This window comes from Chrysochloris asiatica, unplaced genomic scaffold (genome assembly GCF_000296735.1).
Source record: "Chrysochloris asiatica unplaced genomic scaffold, ChrAsi1.0 scaffold00045, whole genome shotgun sequence".
In the NCBI taxonomy this organism is placed as follows: domain Eukaryota; kingdom Metazoa; phylum Chordata; class Mammalia; order Afrosoricida; family Chrysochloridae; genus Chrysochloris; species Chrysochloris asiatica.
This window is the reverse complement of record NW_006408563.1, coordinates 10,212,754-10,231,315: the sequence shown is the minus strand read 5'-3', so window position 1 is coordinate 10,231,315 and position 18,562 is coordinate 10,212,754. Positions and strand designations below refer to the sequence as shown.

Here is an 18,562-nt window from a genome sequence, read left to right as displayed (position 1 = left end):
CCTCAATGGAAATGCAGATGGCATCCCTCTTTCAGGTGGGTCTTCGGTGAATGCTGGGTCCCTCAGGCTTATCTCATTTTTATAAGGCTACTTACTATGCAGTCTTTCTTACTATGGATATATTTTATCCACATATTTCTTGAAACATTCTTTTTCCTACAGGTAGACTTTATTATTTTTTTTAAACCAATAGACATTTAGTTTGTTTCCAGTTTTTCCACTTTATAGAGGACTGCTGGAGTTTTACCATTAGACTGAAATCCAGGCATTGTATCTGTATCTTTTTCCCCAGAGTTTGACAGATAATTCTCATGTTAAAAGCTGCTCTGACAAATTATCATTCTAGTGTCATTTGGTTCTTGGTATTAAGTGCTATCCAGTTACATTTAGTTCTAGAATTCTGTTATTTTATATTAGTTTATGGTTAAGCATGAGAGTGTGGTGGCTCCATAGGATAAGCATTGAACTGCGAACTACAAGATCAGTGGTTTGAGCTCACCAACCTTTCCACAAAAGAGAGACGAGGCTTTATACTCCTGCAAAGATTTACAGCCTCAGAAACCTTATGTAGGTTCGGTATGAGTTGGCACTAATAATGAAGGAAGAAGTCCAAGGTGCATTCAAGGAACTGGCAAAGAACAAGGCACCAGGAATTGATGGGATTGAAATCTTTCAAGAAAGTGAGGTGGCACTGGAGACACTCACTCATCTATGCCAAGAAATTTGGAAGACAACTATCTGGCCAACTGATTGGAAGAGATCCATATTTGTGCCCATTCTAAAGAGAGGTGACCCAACGGAATGTGGAAATCATCGGACAGTCTCTTTGATATCCCACGCCAGTAAAGTTTTACTAAAGGTAATACAGAAACAGCTGCAAGCATACATCGACAGAGAACTTCCAGAGGTTCAAGCTGGATTCAGAAGAGGATGTGGAACGAGAGATATCATTGCTAATGTCCAATGGATCTTGGCTGAAAGCAGAGAATACCAGAAAGATGTTTACCTGTGCTTTATTGACACTGCAAAGGCTTTCGATTGGATCATGACAAGTTATGGACAACATTACAAAATATGAGTATTCTGGAACACTTAATTAATCTCATGAGGAACCTGTACATGGACTATGAGGCAGTTGTTCGAACAGAACATGGGAACACTGAATGGTTTAAAATTAAGAAAGGTGTGCGAGAGGGTTGTATTCTTTTACCATATTTACTCAATCTATATGCTGAGCAAATAATTCAAGAAACTGGAATAAATGAAAAACGTGGCATCAGGATTGGAGGAAGACTCATTAACAACCTGCAATATACAGATGATACAAACTTTGCTTGCTGAAAGTGAAGAAGACTTAAAATACTTACTGATGAAGATCAAAGAGCACAGCCTTCAGTAGGGATTGTAGCTCAATGTCAAGAAAGCAAAAATCCTCACCACTGGACCAATAAACAACATTCTTATCAACGGAGAAAAAATTGAAGTTGTCAAGGACTTCATTCTTCAACACTCCTGGAAGCAGCAGTTAAGAAATCAAATGACATATTGCATTAGGCAAATCTGATGCACAAGACCTTTTTAAAGTGTTAAAGAGCAAAGATGTCAGCTTGAGGATTAAGGTGCACCTGACCTAAGCCATGGTATTTTCAATGACCTCATATGCATGCGAAAGCTGGACAGTGAATAAGGAAAACTATAGAAGAATTGATGCATTTGAGTTATAGTGTTGGAGGAGAATATTGGAAGTGCAGGGTTCTTGCCTTCAAAGGGAACTCTCTTGAGCCCAGAGAGCAGATGGGGTCTGAGGTGCTGATTATGGATGGAGTTTCTGTTTGCCTAGGGGTAACCAGGGTATCCGACACTGCACTCTGCTGGTCTGATGAGCTGGAATTCTTAAGCCTCCAGATTGGGCGCCCATTTCACAATGGTACAGCTTCAAGCTTTGGTAGAGCCAGAGCTATGCAGGGTATAGGTGAGAGTGGAACTAACCATGCTTCTGGTTCTCAGGAGAGTGTGGGGATACAAGGGAAAATCACATCTCTCTTGTCACCAGCCACTGGTATCCATTTGTGTTGTCAGGCTGCTGTCTCCTTTGAATGCTGCTTGTTAAGGTTTGAGATGGTCACACTGCATCAGACCGACTGACACATCACCCACCTGTCTCCTCTCTCACTACTTTTGTTCAGCTTCTTCTAGTTGGTATTCATTTCACTTCTCTATCCTTTCCTCTGAATTTCAGGGTTCGAGGACTATTGCCCTTATCTGTTTTAGTCAATCTTTTGCATCTTTGTTGTAGAAGATCTTTGTAGTGTGTCTGCCACGACTGTCATCCTGCCAGAAGTCTCAGTCTCCAGCTCGATGCCAATATTTTTTGAAATATTTTATGGCATTGTTTCTTGGAGGCCCTCCATGCTATTGTTAATAGGATGCTTATTAAAAATACAGATTTCTGGATTTATTCTGTTGTTGTTAAGTGCTGTCAAGTCGGTTCCTACCCATAGCTACCATGATAGGGTTTCCAAGGAGCAGAGGGTGAGTTTAAACTACTGACCTTGCAGTTCAAATCATCCTTGTGGTCCAGTGCTTATCCTATAGCACCACACCAGGATCCAGACCTGTGTAATTAAAATGAGGTTTGCCCAGGAGATTTTTGTATTAAATAAGGCTTGAAAATTAACTTCTGGTGTGGCACTATAGGCTCAGCACTGAAATTTGAAGCACAAATCCACCAGCTACTCTTTGGAAACATTGTGCAGGGTCACTGAGTCAGAACCGACCCATCAGCACAACAGGTGTTCTGGTGTGGTGCTGAAGGATAAGCACTGGATTGCTAACCATCAGGTCAGTGATTTACACTCACCAGCTGCTTCTTGAAAACCCTATACAGGGTTACTATGAGTTGGAACCGACTTGACAGCAATTAACAACAGGGCTTTAAAAAGTTTAAAAAGTGCGTTAGCCCCAATTGTAGATGTTCTCTTTTACCAGATTTATGGAAGGAAGGGTCCAGCATCTGTCATTTTAAGAAACTCCAAGGGGTTTCTGATAAACAATCAGGATTAAGAACAATCCTAGAATAGTGGTTTCAAATGATGATCTTAGATCAGAAAAATGAACCTATCACCTGGGAACTTGTTAGACTCTTTTGCAGCCTTACCCAGACTTACTGAATGAGAAGCTCTGGGGGATGGAGCCCAGGAATCTGTTCCCTTGAGTCCTTTAGGTGATTCTGTTACACACTAAAATATAAGAACCACTGTATGGGGTTTGTTGGCTAAAGCCCTAGCTCCTTATAAGCCTTGTGTCCTATTAAAGCAAGTTTGTAAACTGTGGGTTCTGTAAAATACATTTTGTTTGTATTTGTCATAAACCAAGGAGGACTTTCCCCTTAGGACTGATGATGAAGAGCATACACGGCTCAGTCTGAATTGTACTCAGAAGGCTCTGCTGCAGGTGGTGGCACTGCTCTCCCAAAACAGACAACTCTACCAGAAGACGGAAATTCTGTCACTGGAGAAGGTTAATACAATTTCTTATCTTTGATTTTATATTATTATACATTTTTGTTCAGTAAATTCACTTGTAAACTGCCATAACAGACTATTAACTATTACCTAAAAAACATAAAGAGAGCATATTGTACCTTAGAAAACATACTAGGGAGTATTCTAGGAATAGGGAAATGTTATTTCTTCTAGATTACAGACACAGATTTTTCTTGTCCTAGATCCTCTGTTCCTTTAACTTGATCACCATGCATGTGATGTTGAATGGTTCCTACATATTTACTTTTTGACTCAGAATGCTTTCTGCAGTGTGAACAAGCAAACTAACACATTTCCAACGACTCTCAACATTGTCCACTAAAAAGTCCCATATGTATCTCATTCAGTGTAGTTTAAAAATGCACTTTATTTTAGCTGCCATTCCCCTCCTTTTAAATTTTTTTATTTTCTATTTAATTGGTGGCATAGTCATCTACTATATTATTTTAAGCTTTCACAATACTGCTCCTGCTTCATCAAAAGCTCTCTTAATTCTGTACCCAAGTCTGTTAAATTTTTTCTTCTCTCTCTTACCTCTGCCACCATATTAGCTGAAACTTGCATCTTCCTTCACTTGGAATATTAATAGTCCAAGCATTTAGCATAGAATGCGAAAACCAGTGTGATCTGACTGTGACTTATGCCTGTAGCTCTACTCCTTCCTCCATATGCTCTGCACACCATCCATGCTGCCTACCTTAGACCTGCTGTCACTGTGTACTCGAATTCCTGGTCTCTTTGTACATTTTTGTCTTTGCATTTTTTTTGTCTCACCTATGCTGCCACACTGCATTTTATTTCATTCCTTTATGAACTCTTTTCTGATTCAAGACCCCAGTCCTTCTGAAACCTTTGATCCCAGTTCCTCTAGGCTTCCCCTACCCAAAATCCCAAGTCATTTAGTTTGTCATTTCTTTGTTTTCCCATAACAATTGCATTTGCCTTGTATTAAAACTCTTTAATTGTGATTATGTATTTAAATGTCTGCCTTCCCAGGAAGCTGTGTGCTCGATGTCAAAGAAAGTTTTATCAGGTTTGCTTGCATCTCTGTACTTTAGCCTGGTGCTCACAGTGTGAATGTTTTTTGGTTGACATGTTTTTTTGTTCTATAGCAATGCTTCTAACTTCAATTTCTCTTCAGCCTCTGCTTCAGCACACTGGAATGGGACGGATATGTACACTGGATGAGTCTGTCTCCTTGGCAACCATGATTGAGAGAATCAAGCAACACCTAAAACTGTCTCATGTCCGCCTTGGTCTTGGGGCAGGGAGGACCTTAGGTAAATATATCCCATTATTTTGCCAGTGAATCCACTGTTCACATTGGGCAAAGGAGAACTCTTGGTTGTATTAAGTTTACTGACTGGTGAGCTTTACTGTGAATCCAGCTCAGAGGCTTAAACCACACTCGTCACGCTGCATGTTCACCTCGAGTCAAGTTTGCTGCTTGCAAATGGGTTCATGTTGCAGAGGGAGAAAGAGTGGAGGATCTTAAACCATAAATTAAAATCTCTAGCTCAGAAGTGATATATGTTACTTGTTCAGCTCATATCCAGAATTAGTAAATTGCCCAGCACAACCCATCGAGGGAGTGAAGTGCAGTCCTACCATGTGCCAGGAAGAGAGCTGGAAATCATGATCCTTACAGTTACAACATAAATCTTGAAGTTTACATACTGGTAATTTGTATGTTGTTGTCGTTAAGTGCTGTCAAGTCGGTTCCAACTCATATTGTCCCCATAAAGGGTTTCTAAGGAGTGACTGGTGGGTTTGAACCACCAACCTTATGGTTCAAACTGACCTTGCAGTCTAGTGCATTATCCTGCAGCGCCACACCAGGATACCAGTGTTGTATAATGAAGCACTACTAAGTGATCTGATCCATTGCAGTTTCTGACTCGTAGCCCCTGTCTTTTCTTTTCACTCTTCCCAGCACTTCTGAGAACAAACACTTATTAGAGCCTGCACTGAGCCTAGCACTGTGCTAAGTGTCCTAAGTATGTATGTTTCCACTGCAAAGAGTGGAACATAGTGGTTATGAGTGTGGATTCTGAAGTCAGACAACTTTGGTTCGTGTTTATACTATTTACACTATGATTTTGAGCAATTTATGTAACCCTTCTGTGTCTCAGTTCCCTCCTCTGTAAAATTGCATTAATCCTAAAACCTCATAGAAGTGGGAGTGTAACCCGTGGGATACACTGGTACACATCAATACAGTAAATGCTACCTCCTATTAACTATATCAGAGGTGATAGTCTCACTTTATGGGAGAAAAATCGAGCTTCAGAGAGCTCAACTATTCCAAAAGTCCACAATCAGATTAAATAACTCGTGGGAATTAACTTTCAAAGAAAATGATGACAGAGGTAGGATTTGACTTCTGATCCCACTCACAGCCTTTTTTTAAAAAAAAGTTTTTATTGTGAATTGAGTGAAGTTTACCTGGGGGAACATCAGTTTTGCACTCATCCTATTGTATTTCATTTCATTGCGATGATTATAACTTCCTCCATGAATCATCATTCAACAGTATTTGTCAAGACTTTTTTTGAAGTACCATGATGCCAGACTGGAGTGAGCACTAACAGAGTGTCCATTCTAGAAACTTAAGTGCTGAGTGGCCCTGTAAAGGGTTTCCGAGGAGCAATTTGTTAGATTTTAGCCTGATGTTTCTGTTATTTCACTTTTTAGGGAATGCTCTTTGCGTATCAACACTAGTTTTGTTTTGTTTTTTAATGCTGTTACTCTTTCTCAGGAGCCCTTTTCATTTCTCAGATTCCTCAACTGAGAATAGAGTTACCTGCCTGTCACTCACTGTTGTCTAGAGACCCAGGTTAAATTATTTAGCTTAGCAACACTGTAATAACGTCTAGAGTGGAGTACATGAATTATCATTTATACATATGTTTACATGAATGTAAATTCATATAGTGGTAATGAGACAAGGAATAAAACCTGCATTTCATTCAGAATGCTCAGTACAAATTATATTAAAATAATGGGACATTGTAACGTGTTGGTTTTTCTTTCTCTTTACTGTGAAGAGTCCCAAATCAAAGTCGTGGCCCTGTGTGCTGGTTCTGGGAGCAGTGTTCTGCAGGGTGTGGAAGCCGACCTTTACCTCACAGGTGGGACAGTGTTTGTACCTCTACTACTTCTTTTTTTTATACCCTTTTCCCACTTTGATTTATTTTTTGCAAAATCACAAATAGTTTGATTTTAAGACAGCACCTGGCACTTATATTGTAAGTTGCTTATAATAAATGTTTGAACCTAAACTAATAGGCAACTGCACCAGAATGGGGGATGTATATAGTATTCTTTGTGGAGGAATTAAATCATTTAACAGTTTATGATTACACTGTCTCTAAAATTGATGTTCCACATTTATTTAACCTGTCTTCATCCTGAAGTGGAACACTGGAAGATCAATATCCTAGGCATTAGTGAGCTTAGATGGGATGGTATTGGCCATTATGAATGAGACAATCATATGGTCTACTATGCTGGGAATGACAAATTGAGAGGAATGGTGTCACAGTCATCTTCAAAAAGAACATTTCAAGGTCTGTCTTGAAGTACAACACTGCCCGTGACAGGATACTAACCAAGGAAGACCTGGTAAAATAATAATCACTCAAATTTATGCAGCAACCACTAATGCAAAAGATGAAGAAATTAATGGTTTTTACCAACTTCTGCAGACTAAAATGATCAAACATACAATCAAACATAATAATTACTGGTGACTGGGTTGGAAAACTTGGAAATGAAGAAGGATCTGTATTTGGAAAATATGACTTTGGTGATAGACCAGATAACCAAGATCACAATACAGAATTTTGTAATTCATTGGAAATACTTCTTTTCAACAACATAAATGACTACCATACATGTAGAATGGAATTCTGTGGCACTGTAGGATATGCACTGGACTGTTAACCATAAGGTTGGTAGTTCAAATCTATCAGCCGCTCCTCAGAAATCCTAACTGAATCAATAGCACTTAACAGCATACCTCACTGAATGAAATACACAGAAATTCAATCAGCTACATTTATAGAAAAGAGATGATGGAGAAGCTTATTAGTCATAACAAAGACGGGCTGAGAGTGGAACAGACCATTAATTGTTCATATGGAAGTTGAAATTGAAGCTAAAGAAAATTAAAACAGATCCACAAACACAAAAATATAACTGTGAGTATACCTTTCTTAAATTTAGGGACCTTTTTAGGAATAGAGTTGACATATTAAACACTAATGACTTAACACCAGACAAGTTGTGGAATGACATCAAGCACATAATATATGAAGTCATTAAAAAGATAAGAAAGAAAGAAATGATCAAATTGAACGTCTGAAACTTGCTCCTCAATGTAGAGAAGGTAAGATAAATGGAAGAAATAATGACATAAAAGAGCTGAGCAGACGATTTCAAAGAGCAGCTTGAGAAGACAGAGTATTGTAATGAAATGTGTAAAGACTTGAAATTAGAAAACCAAAAGAAAAGAACACATTCAGCATTTTTCAAGTTGAGAGAACTGAAGAAGAACTTCAAACCTGGAGTTGCAATATTGGAGATTTTAATATTATTATGTTGAAAGATACAGGAGGCATCAAAAGAATAGGGAAGGACTACCTAATCACTGTACTAAAAAAATGAGTTCAACCATTTCAGGAGTAGCATGTGATCAATAATTGATAGGACTGAAGGAAGAAATCCAAGCTGTACTGAAAGCACTGATGGAAAATGGCTCCAGAAATTGATGGGATACCAATTAAAATATTTCAACAAATGGATGCAATGCTGGAAGCACTTATCCTCTATGCGAAAAAATTTGGAAGACAACTACCTATTGTCTTTGGGAAGATCTGCTGCAAAAGACCTTTTTAAAGTGTTCAAAAGCAAAGAAGTTACTTTGAGAATTAAGGCAATTTTCAATTGCCTCACGTGTATATGGAAGCCAGACAATGAATAAGGAAGACCAAAGTAGAATTGATGCCTTTGAATTATGGTGTTGGTAAAGAATATTGAATAGACCATGGATTTCCAGAAGAATGAATAAATCTCTGTAGAGGAAAGGATGGTAAAACTCTGTCTCATGGACTTTGGCCGTATTATCAGGGGATACCAGTCCCTGGAGAATGACATCATACTTGGTAGAAAGTTAGCCAAAAAGAGGAAGACCCTCAACGAGATAGATTGACACAGTGGCTACAGCAGTGACTCAAACATATGCCTGTGAGGATGGTGCAGGACCAGCCAGGGTTTCATTCTGTTGTACACAGGGTCCCTGTGAGTTGGAACCAACTAGACTACACCTAATAATGTTCTATCTACGAAGCCTGTGTTGTTATGTGCCGTGGAGTCGGTTCCGACTCATAGCGACCCTGTACAGCAGTTTGGGCATCCTTGAGGGACTCAAAAATTGTGTTCCATTAAATGTTCTTGGCATTTGAGGAACAAAAAGTAGTCTGAAGGGCAAGAGCAGGACTGTAGGGTGGATGGGGTAATGTTTCCCAATGAAGTTCTCCTAGGAAAACCCTTACTAACCTCGATGGGGAAAATTCCTCATCTTAGCTTTCCTGGCCTTTTTACTCCAATGCAGTTTTCTTTAAACTTCTTCATAGTAAGCCCTCATAATTGTCCTTTGAGAAAGTCTATCAAGGTTACTTGGAAATCTCAAAAAAGTTTCCATAACCTTCTGAACTCACCCCTTTGCCTTCAATTTAACTGCCCAGCAGATCCTCTCAGAAGCCAGTTTTGATTGGACCTTGCTCTGTAGATACATTTTGATTGGACCTTGTAAATCCAAGTTTCATCTGTGGTTATGATACATTCGATAAAATCATCTTGGATCTTGCTTAAAAGACTGGTGGAAAGATCAGCTCTTTGAGCTAGCTGATCTTCACACATGCTTGTGGCAGCCATCCAACTGAAAGCTTACTTAGGTCAAGTTGTTTGCTTAAAATTTAAAATGTCGAACCAAAGACCCCAACTTACATAGCTATCGCTCAGTGATAGTGTACATTCTTCCATCAGTTTCTAGACTTCAGGTACAGTTTCTTCACTGTTGAGACTGACACCATTCCCTCTCTTTGTTCATCTTTGAGATCTTCCCAACCTTCTTTAAGATGCTTGTTTCATTGGTATATATCCTCAAGAAATAAGAGCTGTGACACCAGTTTATATGCATACCCTTGTTCATTACAGCACTGTTCACTATAGTAAAAAGATAGAGACAGCCTAAATGCCCATCAACAGAAGAATAGTTTAACAAACTCTGGTGTATATGCACAATGGAATATGATGCAAAGTTGAAGAATAATGATGAATTTATGATATACCTTACTAAATTGGAGGACATTTGTCAAGCACAAAAGGACAATTACTGTATTAGACCACTGTTGTAAAAATTTAAGAAAAGACTTTTTTACTAAAAGAAACATTCTGTGATGGTCACCCCGAGTGGGAGGGAAGAGAGAATAAAAAAAATAAAAGAATGAATTATTCCATAGAACATGAAAAGAAAGGTTAGAATGCATAAATTCATAAGAATGAATAGTAAAAATTAGTGTTTAAATTTAAAAATAAACTTTAAAAAAGTTTGATCCATGTAAAAACTTTGAGAAGTAGTAGTCTTATAAACCTGTGCAAAGCTTGAATGATTTGAGATGTCCACTTGAGTTTCATTTGAAAATATATTAGCCCTGACCTGAAATTTTTCCCCCCACAAGAAATATCCCTTTTTTGTCTTTTGAAGGCTAAGACAAGTGTGCAAGGGGGCTACAAAAAGTTTGTGAAAAAAATTCTATTTTTTTTTAATGTTTTATTATGAATTATGTGATACTTTACATGGGAGAACATTAGCTTTACATTTCATCTTATCGTATATCATTTCATTGCCATGGTTACAATCCCTCTATGCATCATCAACCAACCAACCAAACAGTATACCTTGCAAGCCTGCCCAGCACCCCGTCATCAGTCATCAGGACACAGCCCCTCTCCCCCTCTGGGTCTAGAGTCCCCAGCTGCTCCATCTCTCCACGTCATTGTCTCTGCCTCCATCACTGGCATCACTGCTTCTCTGGGTAGGGTCCCCCACTCCGCTCTTCTGCCTTGATGGTTCCAGAGACCTCCGCTAGTCAGTCACTCCCCCACCTTTTGCTGTAAAACGTCCACCTTTACATTTCCAACCCTTGAAGTCAGTCCTGATAACAATTATTAACCATTGTACCACAAGGGACCAATCCCCATCTCCTTTCATTAGCACCACCCAGACAGATTGGATACTACTCAGTGGAGATGCTACCTTCCTCCGTGCCCTCTGGATCTACTAGGCTCCCTCTTGAAAGTTTATAATCCAGTCAGTTCTTGCCTTTGTAGCCCCACCCCCCTTTTGGGTAGCCAATGTCTAGGTTACCCATCCATGTCTATTCTGTGTACTGTATGGAGGAGTGGGAATGATCCTTGCTGTAAAGATTTGTTCCCTCTTTTGGGCTACTGCATCCATGTTGTTGTTAAGTACTGTGTAGTCAGTTCTGACTCATAGTGACCCTGCACAGGGTTTCCGAGTCTGCAAATCTTTATGGGAGCAGAAAGCCTCACCTTTCTCCTGTGAAACAGCTGGTAGTTTCGAACTGCCAAACTTGAGGTTAGCTGCCCAATTCGACTGCATCCATAGGTGTAGGTTAAGTTCATCAAATTGTATCAGATTACTCTTTTTTTTTTCCTCTTCTTTCTTCTAGTTGAGCTCTGATCATCCAGTCATTGAAGCCAGGTCAAGTGGGTATTATCTGCCAGGGTGGATGTTCTTATGCATATGCACTCTCTTCTTATCAGCTGGATGCTTCACTCTCTACTCTATTCCTGTGGCTATGTCACTGACTGTGCCGAAAAGTCCCCAGGTTTTGCCACACTGCTGGCCAACTAGGTCTCCACCTGGGTTCACAGAAGTCTATTGAACGTGGTTGGACTGAGATCGCAGCTTCATTGCTGTTTTTCCCTCATTTCCCCTTATCGGTGACCAACAAGGTCACCAGTCAGAGCACTCACCTGTCAGAGCATGTGTCTGCTCATGTATTCCCAGTGAGTCTTAGTCTTGGAAGGGGGTTTTCCCTGAGAGGACCCAACCACTTGCCTTGATGGCTGGGCTAACAGCTTACTTGTTCTTGCAGTAATCAGTTGCACTACTGTTATTTTCCTGTGGGTCTTTCTTTCAAGAAGTATCTTCTGTTCTTCTAGTTGCTTCAGGCTGGTCTGCTTGTCCTTTCAAGTGGAAATTTCCCACCTCAGAAGATTCTGGGTGAGGTTCAGGATTCCACCTATGGTCTTATGTAATGCAGAGGCTCCACAGGAAGCCTCCTTCGCTGGGCACATAGTCTATTATCTTTTAATTCCATTCTTCCAGGAAGTCTTTGAAATCCTGTTATATCACTGAGTGAATTTCTGTGCAGCCGTCAACTGGATCACAGAGATATGTTTACACATGTTTTGTCTGGCATAAACACATGCATGTATAAACTAAAACTTTAGTAGCAATACTTTTTGCTTACCCCCTTGGTCCTCTGATGAAGTTCCTAACCTATGTGGTAGAGGCTTCACTCTTGATATTGAGTCATTAAAGGTAATCCCAATAACGTCCAGCAGATGGGGAGCTTGTTCCTTGGAAAGATACTAATTCTCTTGCACATGCTTGTGTCTTGTGTTCTCCAGTTTCCTTGAATGTCCTTTCTTATTCTTTCCTCTGGCTAGGGAGAAATCAATAGTTGCATTTTAGATGGCCACTTCCAACTTTTAAGACACCACTCGCTATTCACCAGAATCAGATGTAGAACATTGGATTTCTGCATTATTATTCCAATTGAGTTAAATATCTTCTGGACTATGGTCTTAAACCACTAAGCCCAGTGCCTTAGTTGCTTAATGTGTCTGGTTATGGCTAAGAAGTTTGGACAGCTTTGCCCTTTGTACTACTATATACATGGATCTCTTTACAGTATATACAAAAATGTATGTAGAAATATAATCTGCCAAATTTTTATCTAATGGTGGGTGTACTCCTATATGCCACCACCCATCTGTTCAGCTTACGTACTTCCCTATGTATCCACTCATAAATTGCTATTTGTATGACTGCATTGCAAGATTGTTATATTATAGTACTTACCATTGTGACCTTTGATTCTTGCTTACCTTCTAGTGTCTTTGTTTGCCTTGGTCATATTGTGCTGACCTCGCCCTTGTGTATTGTCTTTCCATTCACCCAACTAATGTAAGTGTACTGTCTGGTTAGTGATTTTCCCTCGACCCGCTACCCTCCCTACTAGCCATCCAAGAATGTTTCTGTGCAAAAACCTTTTTTTGCCTTTTTGTAGTAGTTGGCTCATACAAATTTTTCCTTTTGTGATGGACTTATTTAATTTAGCATAATATCCTCCAGGTTAATTCATGTTGTGAGGTATTTCACAGGTTCCTCACTACTCTTTAATGTTGCATAGTGTCCCATTGTGCTTATATACCATAGTTTATCCATTCATTGGTTGACAGGCACTTATTTCCATTTTTTCTTTTGCTACTGTAAATAATGATGCAGCAAACATAGGTGTACATGTATCTATTCATGTCATGTCTATTTTTTTCTATAGGATATGTAGCTAGTTGTGGGATTAATGGGTCATATGATGCAAAAACCATGTGGGAACCATTTCTGACTTCCCTTGACTTTATCAGGGGGAAAGACAAATCAAACTAAAAATTAGTCCAAGGCCAATTCTTTTGACGCAGAGGTCAGACCTGCTTCTACCCTAAAACCTTCTGCACCCTATTCTGACACAACCATTCCTCCCACAGCACTCTGCTTTATGTCTAGGTTTGAGAATCCATTGCAATGACCACACAGAACTCATAACAATACTGACGATTGTGGAGTTTATTAGGGAAGTGAACAGGGAATAATTCAGGATCAGAACCAACTCAGGACACAGCAGTTCTCCAGTAAGGAACGTCTCTTCTCTGCCATACTATAGGCACGCATCACACTTGTCTTCAGCCTCTCAGCCATGTGGTCCCTTGGCTTCTGCCCTGCTTGTGCAAGTGTTACAGAACTCTTTCAGCCAGTCTGTGAATGTTCTAAAGGCACATTCTTCAAGCCAGTCTCCTGGCTTTACTCAGTCCATGGGCCTAGAGCCCAAAGCTGCTGTCTCTCTATGCCACCGCCTCCATCACCTCTGCCATCACCTCTGCCCTCTCTGGTTCTCTAAGTAGGGATCTCGTGCCTCACTCATGCTCTTCCTTCTTGTTGGTCCTGGGATCTTCCATCTCTGCTTCTGAGATGACTCCTTTCAAACCTAGGTTGGAGGGCAAAACTAACCAATCCCAGCCTTAGAGTCTTGTATACCTTATTTGCATGGTCCCACACAATCACTTGGTGGGAATTAAGAAGAGTTTGACTAGGAAAGCCATATTAAGTTAATTCAGGGTACCACATATGATATCTACACTTTCAACTTTTTTAAGGAAGTGCCATCCCATTTTCCACTGCAGCTGTATCATTTTATAGTCACACCAACAGTGTATGAGAATTCTAGTCTCCCCACAGCCTCTGTTGTTTTGGGTTTTTTGGGGTTTTGTTTTTTTATCATTGTTATTTTTACCAGCCAAGATTTCATTGTATGGATATGCATCACTCTACTGGCTAATAATAATGTAATGATAATGAGAATCTTTTCATGTGTTTGTTTTCTTCCTGAATGTCATTTTTGGTAAAGTTCATGTCTTTTGCCCATTTTTAAAATTGGACTGTTTGCTTTTTTATTGTTGAAATATTGTTTTCTACAAATTTGAGACATTAGCCCTTTGCTAGATATGTCATTTTCAAAACTTTTCCCAGTGAGTAGGTTGTCTCTTTACTCTGTTGGAGAAGTGGTTTGATGTGCATAAGTGTTTCAGCTTTAGGAAGAGTCCCAGTCACTAGCTTGTCTTCTATTGTTTGTGCATTTTTAGTTATCTTTGATAGACTGTTTATACCATAAATTAGAGCCTATAACTTTGCCCCAGGAGCACTGGTGGCACTGTAGGATAAGCATTAGACTGATAATCACAAGGTCAGTAGTTCAAACCCACCAGCTGCTAAGATGAGTCATTTTGCGCCTGTAAAGATTTACAGACTCGGACCTGCATCCCAGCAAGAGCCACTTCTACTTTACTCTCTTCCTGCCTTGCTCTTGCCTTGTAGACAGTACTGGTGGTGCTGAGACCCAGCAGGGACCAGACTCACTTACATTACCACAAGGACCAAATACTTAACACTCGGCCAAGGTGGTTTCAGTGGAGGAACCACTGATGTACCTGGAGGCAAGGCTGGTGGACCTGATCTTTGACCCAGACCGAGCCTCCATTCAGAAAATTGAGTGGTTATGCAAGATCCTGTAGGCTGTTGATATGATGGATTCCAGGGCTCTAGCCAAAATCCAAGTCTTTGGACCACCCTGGTTACAGAATCGGGTAAAGAGTCAGATTCTGGCTGAGGTATCATGGTACCAGAAACATCATCAACAAAGTGAAAAGATGGAACATCTTGAGAAGTTCTTGAAAGCTCATACTTTGGGTCCTCAGCTCCCTAGCACCTTGTAGCTCAAGAGTATCCCATGATCCTCAGGAATATGCTAAACACAGTCCTGCTTCTGCCACTGGAGCTGAAGGGAGACATGCACCCTGAAGTCTCTGCATTCCATTCTCTTGTGTCTTCATGAATAGTCCGTAGATAATTTTATTGCAGACATGAGTTTGTAGAGCCCTTCTAACAAGGAAATTAATTATCTTGCAAAAAAAAACACCACAAGAACATGCAGGTTACTTGCCCAGAAGACATCAAGGCAAGTGATCGGGTCCTCTCAGCGCAAATCCTCTTCCAAGACGAAGACGCAAGGGAAATATACACTTTGATCAGCAACCACACATGTCACCCATAAGGGGTAGTGACCGAAGAACATCAATGAAGCGGTGAGCTAAGCCATACATCGTTCAGCAGACTACGGTGAACCCTGGTGGAGACCTGGTCGGCCAGCAGTGAGGCAAGACCTGGGGACTCATGGGCACATAGTCAATGACACAGCCACAGAGAACTAGAATGGAGAGCAGGGCAGCCAGTCAATAAAAAGAGGGCGGACAAACGCAAGAACACCCCCACTTGCAGATGATAACCCACTTGACCTGGCTTCAATGACTGGATGAACCGAGCTCAACCCGAAGGAGAAAGAAGAGGAAAAAAGTGTCATCTGATACAATTCAATAAACCTGACCTACACCTATAAATGCAGTAGCTCAAAAGAGGAAATAAATCCCTGCTGCAAGAACTATTCCCATTCCCTCCACACAAAGAGTAGACAGGGATGGGCAACTTAGACATTGGCTACCCAAAATGGGGGGAGGGATACAAAGGTAAGAAGTGACTGGCTTACAAGCTTTCAAGAGGGAACCTAGATACAAAGAATGTGGAGGAAGGTAGTCTCCAGTGAATAGTATCCAGCCTGTCCAGGAACGACTGATGAAATGAAATAAATATGGGTCTCTTGTGATACAATAGTGAATAATTGTTATCAGTACTGATTGTGAGGGTTGGAAATCTAAAGGTGGACATTTTGTAGCAAGGAGGGGAGTGATTAACTTTTCAGTCTAGGAGCGGAGGACCCTGGGACCATCAATGGAGAAGAGTGGAGAGTGGCATCCTAACCAGAGAAGCAGTGAGGCCTGAGATGGAGGCAGAGAAGACGACGTGAAGAGATGGAGTGGCTAGGGACTTGGGATCCAGAGAGGGAGAGGGGCTGAGGACTATGGGGGTGGGGGTGGGGAGGGCAGGCTTGTAGGATACACCCTTTGGTTGGGTGAGGATGCATGGACAGGATGGTAACTATGCCAATGAAACGATAGATGATAGAATGAATGTAAAACTAATGTTTTCCCATGTAGACTTGAATCACACAATTCACAGTAAAACATTTATTCAAAAAAAAAATATTTATAGCCTCGGAAACTCTACACAGGGAAACTATGAGTTGTAATAATTCGATGGCACCTAACCACAACAGCTTTACCTCAGTTTTTCTTCCATGGTCTTTGTTGTTTTAGGTTCTATATTAGGTCTTTGATGAGCTTGAGTTCATTTTGTATGTGATGTACAGTATGGATCCCGGATGGTTTTTCTGTAAATGGATATCCAGTTTTGCCAGCACCAGTTGTTAAAGAGACTATCTCTTTTCCCATTTAATAGACTTTGGCCCTGTATCAAAGGCCAGCTGTCCATGGATTTACTTTTGCATTCTCAATTCTGTTCTGCGGGTCTCTACACCATTCCTGGGCTGTTTTGTCTTCTGTGGTGGTGTAGGAGGTTTTGAGGTCAAGAAGAACCTTTTCCATAAAATTTTCATGCCTCTATGTCTATTTTTTTTTAAGGAGCTCTGGTAGCGTAGTGGTTACGAATCGGGCTGTGAACCTTAAGGTCAGCGGTTCGAAACTACCAGCTGCTCCGCGGGAGAAAGATCAGGCTTTCTACTCCCGTAAGGATTTACACCCTCGGAAACCCTGTACAGGGTCGCTATGGGTCGGAACCGACTCGACGGCACTTAACAACAACTTAACAATGTCTATTTTTAAGGAGCTCTGGTAGCGCAGTGGTTATGAATCGGGCTTGAACCTTAAGGTCAGCAGTTCGAAACTACCAGCTGTTCTGCGGGGGAAAAAAATAAGGCTTTCTGCTCCCGTAAAGATTTACAGCCTCGGAAACCCTGTACAGGGTCGCTATGGGTCGGAACCAACTCGACGGCACATAACAACAACATGTCTATTTTTAAACTGTGCTTTTTATGAACAAATGGAGTTTGTACACAGAACATTTTTGCTCTTAAATTAGTAGTTACCAAATTAAAAAATGATGCTTTAAAAAATTCAAAACATAATGTTTTTACAAAAGATGAGCTCCTCCTTCCATAAGTTCAGAATTTCTAGGAATTTTGCCTAAATCAAAGGGAAAAAAATTCCTGTTTCTAATCTTGTTGTTATTAAGTGCCGTTATTTTATACTTTAAGATATACCTCATTTCATCCTTATGAATTACACGAGGGCTAATGCTTACATAACAAAGGAGCTTCAAAAAGTTTGTGGAAAAATTCCATTATCTTTTAGTTTCATTGTTCCATGGACTTTTTGAAGCATCTTTGTATACTGACATAAGAAAAATGACCCTTCTGAATGCCCTGTTTTACTTAGCAATGGTCATTTGTTTTTATTGTAAAAACACTTTGCATGGAATACTCTTGTAGGTCTGGTTCCTGCAGTATTAGATAGTGCTGGATCTGCCAGTTACTTTGGGTTCTTATCTGGGGTATGACGAAGAGAAAGACATTGGAATTCTCAGAAGGATGCAGTTGGTAGATTCTGTCTCTCTCAATTGAGGTAAGAGAAATAATTCACAGCTTTCTAGACTTGTAGGTAGACTAGTTCTGCTCTACTACGTCTACTTCGTAGAGAATGCAAACTTGGTACTTCTGTTGTTATGGGTCTGTGTCTAACACAAAGATACTTACTTGGTCTTTCCTTTGTTGGCAGGTGAGATGTCCCATCATGAAGTTCTGGATGCTGCTTCCCAAGGAATAAATGTCATCCTTTGTGAGCATAGCAACACTGAAAGAGGCTTTCTTTCTGACCTTCGAGATATGCTGAATGTTCACTTGGAGAATAAAGTGAATATTATCCTGTCAGAGACAGACAGGGACCCTCTTCGAGTGGTATAATGTGAATAAGATCAATAGGTTCATACAATCAATCAATAGATTGTGTGACATGAGTCAGTAGAGTTTTTGCCTTTCTGGTGTTTGTTTGTTTTTTTCTAGTGTATTAATCTGGTTCACCAAATGTGTTATATAGTTCATAGAGTTAAAATTTTATTGTGATTATTATATTAAATAGTAAATATTCATTATAATCTCTAGGGAAGATTGACAAGAATCTGT

The 18,562-nt window shown here is 40.2% G+C and overlaps 1 protein-coding gene across 1 annotated transcript in view; it reads left to right on the top strand.

The window, feature by feature from the left end:
* Positions 1 to 18,343, top strand: part of NIF3L1 (NIF3 NGG1 interacting factor 3-like 1 (S. cerevisiae)) — a 27,034-nt gene extending 8,691 nt beyond the window's left edge. The window contains exons 3-6 of the mRNA XM_006861991.1: positions 3,393 to 3,519; positions 4,687 to 4,825; positions 6,593 to 6,676; positions 18,159 to 18,343. Of these exons, the coding sequence (XP_006862053.1) occupies positions 3,393 to 3,519; positions 4,687 to 4,825; positions 6,593 to 6,676; positions 18,159 to 18,343 (535 nt within the window). The remainder of the gene's footprint in view (positions 1 to 3,392; positions 3,520 to 4,686; positions 4,826 to 6,592; positions 6,677 to 18,158) is intronic.
* Positions 18,344 to 18,562: the final 219 nt, after the last annotated feature.